This window comes from Theropithecus gelada, chromosome 15 (assembly GCF_003255815.1).
Source record: "Theropithecus gelada isolate Dixy chromosome 15, Tgel_1.0, whole genome shotgun sequence".
Lineage (NCBI taxonomy): Eukaryota > Metazoa > Chordata > Mammalia > Primates > Cercopithecidae > Theropithecus > Theropithecus gelada.
The window spans coordinates 19,482,613-19,499,951 of record NC_037683.1 but is presented as its reverse complement, the minus strand read 5'-3'; the positions used below and the strand labels follow the sequence as shown (position 1 = coordinate 19,499,951).

The window sequence follows — 17,339 nt, the reverse complement described above, 5'->3', positions numbered from 1 at the left end:
GGGGTGGGAAGATGGCTTGAGGTCAGGAGTTCAAGGCTGCAGTGAGACATAAGCATGCCACTGCACTCCAGCCTGGGTGACAGAATGATACCCTGTCTTTAAAAAAACAACTAAATAAAAATAAAAATAAAAAAAAAGAACCTCAGGTTTCAGATCAACAATCTAGAATCCCAGTACTGACCAGGTCCTTTGGCTCCTCCTTGTAAAATGCGACCCAATCTAAAGATGATGGCTCTTTCATATTCTTTTATAATCTAGAATAAAAACATGAATGATAATTTAACATGAAGAGTACAAATATTTACATGCATGCTTCTTAAATATATATTTGTGCTCTAAACAGATCAGATGCCTCATCTTTTTTCTTTAGATCCAGATCATATCTATAAATCATATGTTCACTGTTTATCTTCTCAAAGCATATTTATTATATTCTTACTGATTACAAAAGCAATAGATATTCACTGTATAAATTTAGGAAGGACAGGATAGTATACAGAAACAAATCCATAACCTCACTCCTCAGCTGTTAACATTGTTATTCAGTTACTCATGCAGGCCAGGTACGGTGGCTCACGCCTGTAATCTCAGCATTCTGGGAAACCCAGATGGGCAGATCACAGAGGTTAGGAGTTCAAGACCAGCCTGGCCAACATGGTGAAACCCCATTTCTACTAAAAATACAAAAATTATCTGGGTATGGTGGCGGGCACCTGCAATCCCAGCTACTCGGGAGGCTGAGGCAGGAGAATCACTTGAACCTGGAAGGTGGTGGTTGCAGTGAGCTGAGATTGCACCACTGCACTCCAGCCTGGGCAACAGGGTGACTCCGTCTCAAAAAAAAGAAAAAAAAATAATAATAATCCCAGCTACACAGGAGGCTGAGGCAGGAGAATCACTTGAACCCGGGAGGCAGAGGTTGCAGTGAGCCGCGATCGCGCCACTGTACTCCAGCCTGGGCGACAGAGCGAGACTCTGGCTCAAAAAAAAAAAAAAAAAAAATTACTCATGCACTGTTAATTCAGAAAATAAAAAGCTGAAGTCTTCACAGTTTTTCTTCTGATTCCCTTAAGAATAAATTGATCTGAAAATGCTTGGAACATATTTTATCTTCTTAGAAATATGTAAATGATAGTCATAATATCAAAGTATTAACAACTTTGTAGAAAAAAATAACCAGCACTGAGGGTATTTATGACGTGCCAGGCATTGTGATAAATACATTTAGACACACTAATTCATTTAATCCTTGCAACAGTCCTATGAAGTAGGTACTGTTACTTTCTCCCATTTTACAGGTGAGGAAACAGCAAGGGTCATACAATCAACAGTAAAGCCAGCAGTCAAACCTCATCATCCTAACTCTGAAGAACTTGTTCTCTCAGAACCATCTCACATCCCTGGCCCCAGGAAATTTTTGATGGTGATCCTTACTTTAGCCCACGTGGAAGGGAAATGGCTGAAACAAGTTTTAAGTTTCCATCGTAATAGGTGAGTAGAAGAAATTTTCCAAAAGAAGGATGAAGAAGTAAGAATTATAAGAGAGAGACAGTCTGTCTCTTTCTCACACACACACACAGGCACACACGAATAGGCTTATGGAGGTAGGAGTTGACCCCTTCCCAGAAGTGAAGGAAATGTTCTTTACCTTTATGCACATCCAGATTGAGATTGGGAAAGTTATAACTGTGAATAAGAATGAGAATGCCACCAAAATCCATCCGCAAGGTCCAAGGCCCTTACTGGGGCTGTCTGTTGAAAACAAAAAATGTACAACTCTTACAACTGTTACTAGCATAATCACCACCATCTTCATCCTTACCATTTGCTGAACACCGATGTGCTTGGCATTACACCAGCTGTTTTACATGAATTTCCCCTCTAATCCTCATATAGCCCTTAAGTGTAGGTACTACTTTCCTTTATCTATGTAATGCCATAACACAAGTATATTTCCACATTACTCACTACTTTATTCAGCAAACATTTATTAAGCATCTACTATTTATTAGGCCCTCTGCTTTGTACTGAAGTGATAACAATAAGTAAGACCCAATCCCAGCTTTCAGGGTTAAAGTTTAGTGGGAAAGTCAGACAAACACATAATTATAATATTAGGTGGTAAGTACAGATATAGAGTATCTGTTCAGAATATTTTGAAGACACATAATGAGTTAACTCATGCAGTTAGGATGGAGGTGAGAATGGAATGGGGTGGGGAGGTGATGGTGGCTGTCAGAGAGTTTCTTGCAGGATGTAATGGTAAGAAAATATCAATGAAAAGAAAGTGGAGGCTGGGCGAGGTGGCTCACGCCTGTAATTCCAGCACTTTGGGAGGCCGAGAGGGGTGGATCACTTGAGGTCAAGAGTTTGAGACCAGCCTGATCAACACGACAAAACCCCATCTCTACTAAAAATACAAAAATTAGCTAGGCGTTGTGGCGAGTGCCTGTAATCCCAGCTACTGGGAAGGCTGAGGCCAGAGAATTGCATGAACCCAGGAGGTGGAGGTTGCAGTGAGCCGAGATTGCACCACTGCATTCCAGCCTGGGCAACAGAGGAAGAGTCTGTCAAAAAAGAAGAAAAAAGAAAAGAAGAAAGAGAAAGAATGAAAGAGAGAAAGCAAAGACAAGCAAAGCAAAGCAAAGAAGAAAAGAAAAGAAAAGGGAAAGAGGGAAAAGGCATTAGAGCATTTTAGCTAGGAGTACAATATGATTAAAGGTGAAAACCATATGGTATGAGTATAAAGTTGTTTAGAGCCTCTTTTTAAAAATTACAGCTGTAAAATATTTCCTTAGGTTTATGCAGCATCATTTATTGCACACTTCCTGATTGCACAGGTTGATTTCTTGGTGCTATAAACAGTGTTGTAGTGAACATCTTTGTACATAGTTTTCCTCTCACATTTCTAATTGCTTCCTGTTCCTGTAACATAAAACAGCTTTTCCGTCTCATTACAAAGGTAATGTTGCAAGAAATTCAGAGTATAACAAAGGAGGGAAAAATTACTTTAAATTCAGAGGTATTTTGGTATATTCTTTGAAAACTTTCCTTGTGTACACACCATATTTTTAAATTATTTATTTATTCATTTATTTTTGAGACAGTCTCGCTCTGTTGCCCAGAGTGCAGTAGCACAATCTCACCTCACTGCAACCTCCACCTCCCGGGTTCATGCGATTCTCCTGTCTCAGTCTCCTGAGTAGCTGGGATTACAGCCACCCGCCACCACGCCCAGCTACTTTTTGTATTTAGTAGAGACGGGGTTTCACCACATTGGCCACGCTGGTCTCGAACTCCTGACATCAAATGATCTGCCCACCATGGCCTTCCAAAGTGCTGGGATTACAGGCATAAGCCACTGTGCCCGGCCTTAAATGATATTTTTTAAAATAAATAAATAAATAAATTGTGTAACCTATTTTTCTCCCCTGTAGCTATTTCTCTTTCACCTTCTTTTTTGGCCTTCGTGGCTATGCATTTGTGTTTTTGAAGTTACACTTGCGTAAAGTTTAAAAAATCAAACCATTCTATAAGATTAGTACAAAAAAGGGCATTCCCATGCTCACCTCTTCCAATTTCCTCCTCCTCAAAAACATTTGCTACTTTGACCATTTTGATATCTACCTCCATGTCTCTAAATAATATGCTTTGCGGCCGGGTGCAGTGGCTCACACCTGTAATCCCAGTACTTCGGAAGGCTGAGGAGGGAGGATCCCTTGAGCCCAGGAGTTTAAGACTAGCCTGGGCAACATAGGGAGATTCTTTCTCTACTTTAGAAAATAATAATAATAATAATATGCTTCTGCCAGGCATGGTGGCTCACACCTGTAATCCCAGCACTTTGGGAGGCCGAGATGGGAGGATTGCTTGAGCTCAGGAGTTTGAGACCATTATGGGCAACCTAGTGAGACTCCCATCTCTACTTGAAACTTAAAAAAAAAAATTAGCTTGGTGTGGTGGCACACACCTGTAGTCCCAGCTACTGAGGAGACTGAAATAGGGGGATTGTTTGAGTCTGGGAGTTCGTGGCTGCAGTGAGCTGTGATGCACCCCAGCCTGGGCAACAAAACGAGGAAAGGGAGGGGAGGGGAGGGGAGGGAGGGAGGAAGGAAGGAAGGAAGGAAGGAAGGAAGGAAGGAAGGAAGGAAGGAAGGAAGGAAGGAAGGAAGGAAGGAAGGAAGGAAATGCTTGTTTTGTTACTTCTTGCTTTTTCAGTTTTGAGGATTATTAACTTTCTACTACAGAAAAGGATTTAGTTCTCTTTCCTTCTTCTTACCCCCACCACATACTTATACCGATCTTTCCAATATAATTACATCATAACTTCATTTAGATCAATATGAGATTTTATATTATGAATTTATAAATGCAATTCAAAGCTAAGCCAAGTAGTGAGGTATCACTAGTTTTCTCTTCCTGTACCATTTTTGTTTTTTCTGGAGTTACTGTCTTATTTTTTCCCTTTGTTCAGTTTTCAATGTACTTATTGATCCAACCTTAAATCAATTGCCTAAATTTCCTCTCAAAGGGGTCAGGTATACTATCAATTGTATCTTCTGAAAGAATTCTCTCTCAGGGCCTTGTGTGGACTTCCCTCATCTGGTGTGCACGGCTATCATTCTGCAATTGCTTTCACCATCATCCTGGGAACTCCCATCACCCCATACTTTGTGTTCCTATTTTCTGTATCTAGTGTCATCCTCATTTTTAGTTTGCTTTTCCTTTCTGTAGAGGACATAGGGACTGAGAAGGCCAAGGGATATAACAGGTTTTCTTATCAACCACTTGGAAGGCTTCTGCTGCATTTTCAGGAGCTATTTTAATGACAGAGGGGAGAAAAGGTATGCCAGGCACATGTTACTGCTCAGAAGAAAGGGCAAAATGGCAGTAAGATGGGGCTTGGAATAAATCGGAGGCGAAGAAAGAAGCAGAGTGTTCAGGCTGGGAACATGGGAGAAGAGAAACACATGTTGGCACCCAGGTCAAGTGCTCTAAAACATAGGATGAAAAATCAGAAATATAGTGAGTACTTGGGTTGTATGTGACTTTATAATTTTCTGCTCCTGTGTCATAGTGTGAGGTAAATGTTTTCATGTATACTTAAATAAAATGATCTAAAGTAATCCTGGAGGTTTCTAAGTTATAATTTAGGGGGTACACAGATACTCATCGAGAGAATATTCAAAGCAGAGCCATAGTACTGTTTGTGAAGAAAGCTTTATCTAGTACTACCATAACTGATCATAACAACAGTGGCTGTTTTGAGGGGTTTTCTACATCCCAGGCAGTTTTTAAAGTTACTTTAGACATGTATCTCATTTAACTATTACGACAGCCTGTGAGGGCATTTTTAACTCCCTTTTACAAATGAGTTAACTAAAGCAACATTTAACTTTCCCGAAGTCACACAACGGAGGACCTGGGACTCAAATATGGGTCATCTTACTCCAAAGCCCGTGTTCTAAATTTAACCCTGAATAAAAAAATCCTCATTAAGGATGTTTTCATGGTTGAAGCACTTTCTCAAGATGGTATCCAAGCCGGGAAAGCATGGCTGGAGTTCTGAGAATGAAATCTGATATTTTTACAGAGGAAGTCCTCTTCATGCCAGCCATGCCTATTTATAGCAAAAGACAGTTTCAAGGCTCTGTGACAGACATAGGTCTAGGTTTCCAGGGTGAAATGTATTCCAAACAAGGACAGATTGACCACAAATACTATTTATCTGACACCATTTGGTGCCTTTTCAAATACTGTTCAAGTTTCCCATAACATACTAGAGTAAAAACTCCCTGAGGGCAGGGATGTTGCTTATTCACTTTTACATTCTCAGTGTCTAGCACACTATCCAGCATAGAGTGATATAAAATAAAATACTTCTCAGCAAGTTTTCTAGCTAGATATGTTTTTTTTCTTTCCTTTGAATCTTGATAGCATTTTTTGAAAATTATCTTATGGCACTTATATCTTGTCTAATCTTTTATTTTTTATTTATTTTCAATTGACCTTCCAAAGTGGATTTTAATCTTTTATTATTTTTTAATCTAATATTTTAATTCCTTGTGCATTTATATCCCTTATTACACTGAGATTCCCTGAGAACGAGGAGTAACTGTGTTTGAATTTCAGTTCTGATACTTCTTAGTTGCATGATCTTTACCTCTTTGAACCTTAGTTTCCTTACCGGTGAAAAGTAAAGATTAGTAGGCTGGCCTTGTAGAATACAGATAATGATTAGTAAATTTAGATGATAGTTTTCTGTAATCCTTCTATTTGACTTAAGTGTTTGTATCTTCATGAAGAAAAATGGGAAAATAGCACTTACCCTTTTTGATCAAAAGCCTCTTAAACAATTTAATTTGCCCTTTGCTTCATATCTGCCCCCAGTCTGGCTAGGCTGGGACATTCAAAGACGTTCAAGAAGTTCATTTATGAGGAGATCTACATGAGGACAAGCCAAAAAGTTCACCCCAGTTTTTTTGTGTCAGTTCCCAATGTCACATTGTGTTTTTGAAGACCCCAGATGTGCATATGGAATTGCAAATCACCAGGAACAAGGAATTATGTACATATTTTGAAAACTGGATTTGGTCTTTCACATATGAAATGCTTGGCTAGAAATAATCAGTGTATACACTGGGAAAATGGCACTTTCATATTTTTCTAATGCCTTTAAAATGAAAGTATCCTATCTTCAGCTCTTAAAATTCTTTCCCACCTGGTTACACCTCAAAAAGATACACAGTACCTAAGTTGGGAATGCATCACTAGAGTTCTGAGAATGAAATCTGATGTTTTTACAGAGGAAGCCCTCTTAATTCCAGCTGTGCCTATTTATGGCACGTTGTGCTATAAATGCGTAGCTCAGAGGTGAGGCTTAAACTCTAGCAGGCGTATAAATGAACCCTTAGTCATCTACCACTTCCGGGAATAAAAGAAATTCTCACTCACTAAAATCTCATGAAATTCATTTACTTCAAGTTTCCCATGTATTACTTTAGGACTGAATCCTTCCTACCAGTTTTATGGGGAAAGGGACAAACTGATATTTTGGTTAATACACTTGTTGATATTTTGCTGGGTGAGAACATTCCTAAAAATTAGGGATCCTATGATACTTGGTTGTAAATACTACTTTACCATAGTTTAGAGCAATGGTTCCCAACCTTTTTGGCACCAGGGACCAGTTTCGTGGAAGACAATTTTTCCACGGGAAAGGGTGGGCGAGCATGGTTTTGCGATGAAACTGTTCCACCACAGATCATCAGGCATTAGGTTCTCATAAGGAGCACACAACCTAGATCCCTCACATGTGTAGTTCACAACAGGGTTCGTGCTCTTATGAGAATCTAATGCTGCTGATCTGATCCATCTGTGGCCTGGGAGTTGGGGACCCCTGGTTCAGAGTATTTTTTTTCTTTTATTACCAAAATGGCAGTAGAATAAACTTTTAACTAATCAAAGAAGGGTCTGAATATGGACATAAGCCTATACATTTGAATTTTTGTATTGAACATTCAAGTTGGGCTTACCTCCAGGAAACTCACATACATTTTCTAAAATTGCTTTTTTACTTTAAAAGCAAAAGTTACTACAAAAATTAGAAATAGTAGCTCAACAACCAGAAAAATTATCTATACTTTATCTCTGGATGTTTTTTGCCTTGATATACGTCTTTTAAACCTTTTCTAGCCTACATTTTTTCAATAATGAAAGAATGGTACACACAGTGATTTAAAATATTCTCCCTCCCATCCATGTTACGAACATTTTTTCATTATCAGTACATATTCTTTATCATTATTAAAGATTAATTCCATTGTTTCACATGATGAAATTTGTCGTGTCCAAATTTCTCACTTAGAAACTGCTGCATTGAATATACTTTTAGCAATGTTTCTGTACCTGCTTATTTCCTAGGTAAATTAATTTTTCCGAAAAGATGAAATTATACAACTCTTAAAATTCTCTCATTCTGAAGGTATCTTTTATTACTACTCCTGATAACCACCATTTGTGAATTCCTATGACATGTTAGCCACAATGTAGCTCCTCCTTGCACACATGAGTATTTATAATGTTTACAAAAATCTGTGAAGAGGGTGTAAAATATGCCTCCTGAAGTTCCAAAGTAATAAGGCTAAAGACCTTGTAGGAAGAAACAAAAGAAAACCAACCAAACCATGAAACAAATGAAAAATGCAAGTTGTGTAGTAATTTCTGTTGGGTAAGCTTCTGGAAAGGCAGTTAAACATTCTTTCCAAGATGACAACACAGGCTGATTAGTCCAGAGGGCTGTAGTTGTTCCCGTTCCCCATCAGCTGATTTACTTTCAGATCTATTAACCTTAGCGCTACTGGAAATCATATGGAGTAATAAATCCATTCATTACTGAGACTTTATTATTGTAAAGTTCAAAAGATAACTGGATTTCCTCCGCTGAGAATCTGACTGTGAGTCATAAGCATTATTGTACACAAAAAGGAAAGGATGGGCTAAGGAATTACTGAAATACCTAAACTGCAACAGTTAATGGACACTTTTTTCCTTCTGCCTTCACAGAGTGCAAATAAAACACTTTATGTGGTAAATTGATGAGAGCAGTCCTGCCTGGGTGGGGCAAGACAGAAGGGCTGGAAGTTTAGTCTCAAAAACACATGCTATTCAGTTGTAGCAGCACTTTTTAGGGGTAACAGTAGGTCAAATTGAAAAGTCTTGGCAATTTTTGAAATTTCTTCTTAAAAATATATGTATTCAGGATTAACTGTTACTTTTAGCCACTATGATTCTTCATCAGAGATTCTTTGTCAGGATTGGCAGACTTTTCCTGTAAAGAACCAGGAGCTAAATATTTTGGGCTTTGCAGTCTGTAGCAACTACTCAACTCTACTTTTGCAATGCAAAAGCAGCCATAGATAGTACCTACATAAACAGCACAGCTGTTCCAATGAAACTTAATTTATGGACACAAATCTAAATTTCACATAATTTTCACGTGTAATGAAAAAGTATTCTTTTGTTATTTAAAAATCATTTAAAAATATAAGAGCTATTTCATAACTTGTGGGACATACAGAAACAGAGTCAGCTGGATTTGGACAATGGGCTGTTACACGCTGTTCCTGTTTTATGTCAGCCAACTATTTATTTGAGGAGGAAGACTTGCATAAATTAAATAATGCATTTGATCTTTCTTCTAGCTATTCAAATAAGGGTACATTTCCCAGCTTCTCAGTTTCTCTCTTTTGCTTATTTTGAAACAAGGCCTTTATAAGGCCTGATAAACAAAAACTCCTGGTGAAAATAAGCAAAAGGGCAGGTAGAATAAGTGAATATAAATTCCTCTTCAATTAATCAAATGTTTACTATAACTAAGTTTTTCAAATGACTGGAATTTTAGGAGAAAAAGACAAAGAAGGGAAGGGCATAACAGAAGTGAAGGAAAATAAGAGAAATAGAAGGAGTAAAAATGGAAGAAACAAAAATGAAGACAGCATCCTACAATGAGAGATAGATTTAAAAAGCTGTAAGTAAGAAAGAGGCAGAGTTTACCACATGGTAGGGTCTTGATAAATATACGTTTAAAAATGGTAATGTTTAATTAGAGATCACAACTTGCAATTCCTTTAAGGCAGACGATTTCAAAGCAAACAAGCACACATTATAGCCTGCCTTTCAAATTAATATTTTAATTAGGCACAGCTTAGCTGTTCAAATGCCCTTAGCCTTAAATCTCTACAGAAGAAATTATTCTCTGGGCTAGAGTAGCTACAGGCCAGATGGTATCAAGTTAAAAACCATGAGTGAAGACTGTAACTTTTCCTCCCTGTTAAAATCCATCTATAGGTATAAACGCTAGACCAAAATAACTGATACTGATGAAGCACTATGTGGTTTGAATTATAAAGCTTAAAATGTGTTTACTATGAAATACTAAGGAAAACAAAAGAACTAATACTTCTAAGAAAGATTTGCAGTAACAGTTACTCTTTGCTCAGCTCAAAAAGAATAAGGAAAGTAAATAGCATAAATGTCTTATTTCCTAAATATTTTAAGGATTTTCTGTAGTTTTCCTGCATTCAAATGTTTCAGGCCATACAAGAGGAAAAAACACGTGAGAGCAACAGCAATAATTTTAAATTTGGACCTCTCAGTCTAAAATAACGCTGCAATAGCACTTTACCCTTTTAAAACAATATTTATCACACTTGTAATTATTATATTCAGTTGTCTGTCTTCATGAGATTTTGGTTTTATGAAAACAGTATAGCATAATGGGTTCCCAGATGGCTTGGCCACTTACTAGCTGTGTGATCTTGAGAAAGTACCTTATTACTCAACTGTGCCTCAGTCTACCCATCTAAACACAGGGCTAATAAGAGTACCTCCTCAGAAGGTTAGTGTGATGAGTAAATAAGCTAATATGGAAGATACTTAGTGTATAAGAAGTACTCAAAAAACATTTGTTAAATAGTTGCTGGATGAGTTGAGTGTGTTGTTTCTTTGGGGGAAAGAGAGAAAATAAAAAGACTGCCTCTTACATAAGACAAACTGAAACAGCAGACAGGATCCTGGGATACAGTACAGAACCATCTCCTGCCCCAAGTAGTTGTCAACTGCTTTCCTCAAGTGTTTTCTTTAAAAAAAAAAAAAAAAAAAAAAAATCAGACCTTTTCCAACCGTGAGGTTAGAGAATTCAGGAAAGTAGAAGAATGGGCTGAACATGGCTCACGTCTGGAAGCACCAAAACATTTATGTTCAGGAAAATTGAAGAGAAAAACAATTTAATAATGGGTATTAAGTTAATTAAATTTCATCTACACCTGAAATACATGAAAATAGAACAAAAACCTTCCACTTTTTAAGTTTTTTTTTTCTCCCAGCTCTTTTACTTGGACGTCTTAAAATTACCCACAATTAAGTTTTTCTCATATAAGTATTTGGAGGGTAACATCATTTTCATTTAAAAATGGGAAATGGAAGCAGAAGAAAACTAGATGACAAGGTTCTCAGTTCTTCACTGTGATTAACAGCTAACCAGTGGCTAAAAGCTTGCATTTTTGGTGTTAGATTCCAAATCTACCACTAAATTTTCTTATCAGTAAAATGGGGGAAAAGAACAGTACTTCTTTCACTCAGTTGTTGTGAAGATAAAATGAGAAAATATGAAAAGGGCTTGACACTTAGGAAGTATTCAACAAGCAGTAGCCATTATTATTACCACAACTTTAAGATCACTATTGATAAGTTTAGAAGAAGAAACTCTTTATAAAGTGAATTACCTTTTGGGATCTGGGCACTATGGAGAAAATATCAACTAACAATCTGCTTGGGGACTGTATCTCTGGAGGAGAAACAGACCACACTTGGGGCAGTAAGTCAGCGTTCTAAATTTTCTTGGACCATCCTTCATACAAATCTCTTAAGTGATGGTAGAGGGATCTCAACCCAAAGCTTTTAATTCTAAATTCCACTCCCATTTCACTATACTCTACTACCTCACCATAGTGCTCACTTTAACTGGACCACAAGTTCGGTATAGTTTTCATTGTCTGAGACTTTAGGACTTTATCGGTTGTGTCCTCAAGGATAATCTTTGAAATGTGAGGCCAAATGCTTGGAGTTCAACTTTCTTTCCTAGTCCCAGCAAATAGAGAAAGATTAAAAAAAAATGTAGCAGGAAGTGTGTGTCAATAGATAATTTTCTGTTGACACACACTTCTTTCTTTCTACTAACCATGGACCTCTAACTTCTCTTTCCATGCTTTAATAAATAAAAGGAGATTTCTTATTAGGGACAATATATTATCTTGGCAATTATAATCCTTTTATTGATAATATAAACCCAGACAAATATAATGTCTATCTGTAATAATATATAATAAACATAATGGCTGCGCCCTAAAATCAATAGCTTGGGTTATAACAAACTTAATAAAATCAATGGTAAACAGAAAAACTGCTCCACCAACATAAGGTTAAGGCAAACACTTAATGTTATTTATTCCATGGGGATTTTTATCTCCCTGCCTGCTTCCTTTTTCTTTCAACAAATGTTTTTGTATACCTACTACATACTTGATACTGGGCTACTACAGTGAAGAAGGACACAATCTCTTTCAAAAGTGTGGTCTAAAGGCCAGGTGTGGTAGCTCACGCCTGTTGTCCCAGCACTTTGGGAGGCTAAAGTGGGATCGCTTGAGTCCAGGAGTTTTGAGACCAGTCTGGGCAACATAGTAAGACCCCATCTTTACAAAAAATTAAAAAATTAGCTGGGTGTGGTGGTGCACACCTGTAGTCCCAGCTACTCGAGGGGCTGAGCGGGGAGGATCACTTGAGGCTGCAGTGAGCTATGACTGCACCACTGCACTCCAGCCTGGGTGACAGAGCAAGACTTTGTCTCAAAAAGAAAAAGTGTGTTTAGTTATAGGAGGGGAGGGGAAGATGAGTCAAACTGATAAACGTATTATGTAATAAACATTATGATAGAGATATGCACAGGATACCAGACAGACGCAGAGAAAGAGTATTCACTTTTTTGTAATTACAATAGTTTTCAGGAAATTGCTTTTCCATGCCTTCTTAAAAAAACTGATTTTGAATCCCATCTGTATCACTTTATCAACATCTTTAATTTTTTTTTTCTCAAAGCTGACTAGGAATCAGTGACTGTCTTTTACCATGTAAAACTTATACCATCAAGTGGCACCAAAAATCTATTTAATCATAAATAAATATGCCAGTTTTGTAGACTTGGTCTTCCATAAGTTAATTTATGACCACTGATGGAATAACTCAGATTAATTATTGAAGAAGTTACAAAGTTCTCTCCAATCTGATTGGCTATAACAACTGAAATAAACAATGTCTCGTGATTCTTCTTATTTTCAGACATTCTCCCAAAGGGTTTTATTTGGTTGACATGGCTCTTAATTACAACGATACATTCTTTGCAATTCACTTGCATTATTTCATTACAAAGTGAATACACTGCCTTTAAAAAAAACTAGTCTTGCCCTAGGTCTGGTCCTATTTACCTACCTAGGACTAATTCTCAGCAAAGACAAAGAGGCAGAGTTTAGGCTTTTATAATTCCACTGCTTCCCTCTCAAGCAGACCTCTGGAAGTCATCACTGAAGCTGTGTTCCCTCCAGGCTTTTTTTGTTTATTGTCTCTCAACTTCAGTAAAGTACTGAAGTTAGACAAGGTTCTACATTTTGGTATCCATCTCTGGGATGGGAAAAACGGTTCAGAAAATCAGATAGCCGGGGTTTGAAACCGGGCTGAAAATTTTAGAAACTGTGTGATTTTACCACATGAGCCTTAGTATCCTTATTGTGAAATGGTGAATAATGACTTTTTCCTTGTGGAGCTGTTACAGAATGCAATTAGATAATGTTTGTAAAGCACTTAAACTGTGTTTTGGCACAGGGAAAGCATTCAATAACCTCTATTTAATAAACTCCAGCAATAGCTTTGCTAGTAGTGTCAAATTTCTAAGGTTTACATTAAAAAAAACACAGACTATGCAAAATTTTATTTGTATGTCTAATTTTTGAGAGGAAGCAGTGGTTTTCATTAGATCTTGAAAGATTTCTGCCTAAAAAATAGTTAAGTGTAGAACCAAGAAAAAAAACTGGAAGTTAAAAACTCATCTGTGACCACTCGTCTGTAAATAAACATTAAGTACAAAGATCATGTTGATTCCCAAAGAACTCCAAGCAGATTTCCCACTGCAGTTTCCCACCAGGAGGTCAGGATATTGAGGAATGCATCCTAATACCCACCTTCTTATCTAGGAAAAGACAACTATCAAAAAGGCAGTTACCATCCATTTTTTTCCTATTCAGGTTTTAGAATCAGTCAAATCTAGATTTAAATACAAGCTATGTGACTTTAAGTAATTTAATTTCTTAAAACTATCAAGTTTCATCAAGTATAATACGGGGATTAGAATACCTACCACATCATCTGTTGTGAAGATTCAATAAAGTAATATATACATAAAATATGTGGCACTGGGGGGTCGCGGTGGCTCATGCCTGTAATCCCAGCACTTTGGGAGGCCGAGGCGTGTGGATCATCTGAAGTCAGGAGTTTGAGACCAGCCTGACCAACATGATGAAACCCTATCTCTACAAAAAATACAAAATCAGCCAGACATGGTGGTACACACCTGTAATCCCAGCCACTTGGGAGGCTGAGGCAGGAGAATCACTTGAACCTGGTAGGCAGAGGTTGCAGTAAGCCGAGATTACACTCCAGCCTGGGCAAGAAAAGCAAAACCCCATCTCAAAAAAAAAAAAGTGGGGGCCACAGAGCCTGGCCTATTTAGTTTCAATTTTTGTTGTTGTGGTTGCTATTATTCTCATCAACTCCTCCCTATTACACTCTCCATTTGGGAAGATAATCCTGCAACATTCTTAGTAGAGAAAAAGTGAGGAATAAAGATTTCTATAATTTCTTTGATGCTCCTGGGAAGGAACTGAACACACGGACTCCTGGACAAGAGAAATGGAACTTACAGGTAAAATGCGAGGATAAAGCTGGCTTTACAAATAATCAGAATAGATGACCCCAATGTAGTGTTCTTTGCGGGGTCCTGGAAAGGATCACCCAGCCCTCTAAATTGCTTTCACTGCCACCCTGCCTGAAATTCCGTCTTTAGAAACACTGTAATTCCTCTGGATCACTAAGAGTTCCTCAGTGAATACCAGGACTCCTGAGAGGTCCACCACCTCTCTTTATTAGAACCCCCTCTCCAGAGTACCAGTTTCTCCACAGGGGAAGGAGACTGTGCCACTTGCAACTTCTGCCTTGAAGACTGGGAAGGGAGGGTGGGGGTGAGGGTGGGAGAACTCAGGGTTCCTGGCGAGGAACAAAAGGCAGGAAGGAGAGTTCTCCAAAACGCAAAGGAAAGCGGAGGGGGAAAAATGGGGCAGAAAGTGGAGCTAGAAAGAGAGGTGAGAAGAAAGCCAGACAGACTTTTTCCTTCTGCAAATCGGTCTAAGTTTCAGGAGGTGGGGTTGGGGGAGGAAGGAGTTCACCCTGGGGCCGGGCCAGGGCTGGGTGGGGAGGTGGCCTTCGAGAGGGTGAGTCGGGAAAGAAGGAAAGTAGGCAAAGGGTGAGATGTGGGGGTCCCGGTCTCCGCCTTACTGGCTGCCAGTTCCCTCTGCGTGTCCTCGTCCGCGTGCGTGACACGAGATAGTGCAGCGCTGGCATGGGGCCTGGCATCTGGCGGCCGCGAGATAACCCGAGCCCGCGCGATGGGAAACGTGCCGTTGGCACCCCGCCACCCCTCTATCGTGACTCCAGTCTGCCAAACAAGGTTCGTGATGCTCAGTTTACTAGTGAAGAGCCGCGGCTTTGAGTTCTTGCCCAGCCCGAAGCAGCGGAGACTGGCCAGGAGCCCGGCTGTCAGACCGCGGAGCGCACCCTGCGGGCGGGGGCTCGGTCCACGCGGGAGGGTCAGGGGACGCGGGGCTCACCCTTGAAGGAGTCGGGGAGCCGGTGGGCTTCGGAGTCCGCTGTGTGCCGCTTCTCGGCCATGCTGCCCGAGACGCAGTGGCACTTCTCCGTCCTTGTCGCCAAACCCGGAGCCGCCGGGAACACCCCGAGGAGCCAGGGCCACAAGACCCAGATTGCCGCCCCGCCTCCAATCGAGGTCCCGCCCCCGCGAGACTTGGCCAATCAAAGCCCAGGATCGAGGAGGACACACCTCCGACGCCCCGCCCTCCGGTCCCTCTACAGCGCTGCAGCTTCGCAGTCCCTTCCCGCTAGGTCTGTGGGCTGAGGGGAGTGGCCTGAGGGGCGAGAGCCCCCAAGGCTGTGGGTACAAGGCCGGGCCCCTGCACCGGAAGGGAGGCCGGAAGCCACGGACGTGGAGCGGAGGGTGAGGATAGTGGGGAGGTGGCCGCAGAGGATGACCCGAGGAAAAAGTGCGAGTGAGGAAAAGTCGCCCTGCTGGGCAGAGGTACCGGACCAAGGCGCCTCCTATGGGCTGAGGAGTTAGAGGGAAGAAAATGTCGCCCTGTCATGAGGGCGTGAGGTCCGAGTGAGGGGAGAAGACTGAGGGGCACCGAAGTGGCGGAAGTGAGGGCCAGCAGATCAGCCCCCAACCGAAGTGAACGAACTCGAGTGAGGAGTGTTAAGAAAATCAAAATGTATACATTTGGAAAAGGAGAGGCGGCCGGGCGCGGTGGCTCACGCCTGTAATCCCAGCACTTTGGAAGGCCGAGGCGGGTAGATCACCTGAGGTCAGGAGTTCGAGACCAGCCTGGCCAACATGGCGAAACCCCGTGTCTTCTAAAACTACGAAAATTAGCCGGGCGTGTGACGCGCGCCTGTAATCCCAGCTACTCGGGAGGCTGAGGCAGTTGAATCACTTGAACCCGGGAGGCGGAGGTTGCAGTGAGCCGAGATGTCGCCACTGTACTCCAGCCTGGGCGACAGAAAGAGAGTCCGTCTCAAAAAAACAAAGCAAAACAAAAAACAGGAGAGACTTTATTTCTTGTAAGGACTTACAGCCTACAAGGTGGCCATTCATCAGGCTGGGGAATAGCCAGGACCAGAGACAGGCACTTCGTCGCAGGAGGGGTTGGAGTAGCAGCTTTATGTTGAACAGCTTGGGGAAATATGCATATTCAGCAGGTGACAGGAGGAGCTATGAATATTCATGAGGGTGGTCCTGACACATGCCTATTGAGCAAACATGCATATAACATACAACCCATGTTCACTTTGGAGTGAAGAGTTACCATTTAAATGTTAAATGCCTGGGCTGCATGGTGACCTCCCCATCTATACAAAAAGTAAAAAAAAAATAGCCAGATGGGGTGGTGTGCGCTTGGGGTGCCAACTAGTCAGGACGCTGGGGCAGGAGGATCACTTGAGCCCAAGAGATGGAGGCTGCAGTGATGTATGATCAGATCACTGCACTCCGGCCTGACAGACTGTAAAAAATAATAATAATACATGTATTACAGTTAGACCCCATGCGTCAAAAGGTCTTTTCAGGACAAGAAGGTGTGCAAGTATGCAGTCTGTGTAAACTAGCCATGGCTGGTGCTCTTCCTATTAGGAGAAAGTTACTGAAATAAACCTTTTGTCCCATTAAAGCTGTAGTGATGGCTGGTGGAATAGGGATTCCATTAGTCCACATCTGGTGGAGCTGCAAATTGTTTTAATATTGCTTATCTCGAGGCCAGTGCTTGTCAAGCTGCTAGAGTAAGAGAAAAACCTTGTGGCAGTTAGAACACAGTTTATTCTCTAAGTGAAGGGATGTGTGCCTTAACCTTTACCTGGCATGACCTTAGGTATAATTTGTATATAATTTG

The 17,339-nt window shown here is 40.4% G+C and overlaps 1 protein-coding gene across 5 annotated transcripts in view; it reads right to left on the bottom strand.

The window, feature by feature from the left end:
• Window positions 1-15,669, bottom strand: part of STOM (stomatin) — a 31,817-nt gene extending 16,148 nt beyond the window's left edge. For 3 of the 5 annotated variants that reach the window (XM_025358741.1, XM_025358744.1, XM_025358745.1), the window contains exons 1-3: window positions 15,492-15,663; window positions 1,649-1,752; window positions 182-254 (exon numbers count right to left, since the gene is read on the bottom strand). In XM_025358741.1, the coding sequence (XP_025214526.1) occupies window positions 182-254; window positions 1,649-1,752; window positions 15,492-15,552 (238 nt within the window). In that variant the 5' untranslated portion in view covers window positions 15,553-15,663. Of the gene's footprint in view, window positions 1-181; window positions 255-1,648; window positions 1,753-11,506; window positions 11,636-15,491 lie in introns of all 5 variants that reach the window. The other 2 variants (XM_025358743.1, XM_025358746.1) reach the window with 2 other exon arrangements.
• Window positions 15,670-17,339: the final 1,670 nt, after the last annotated feature.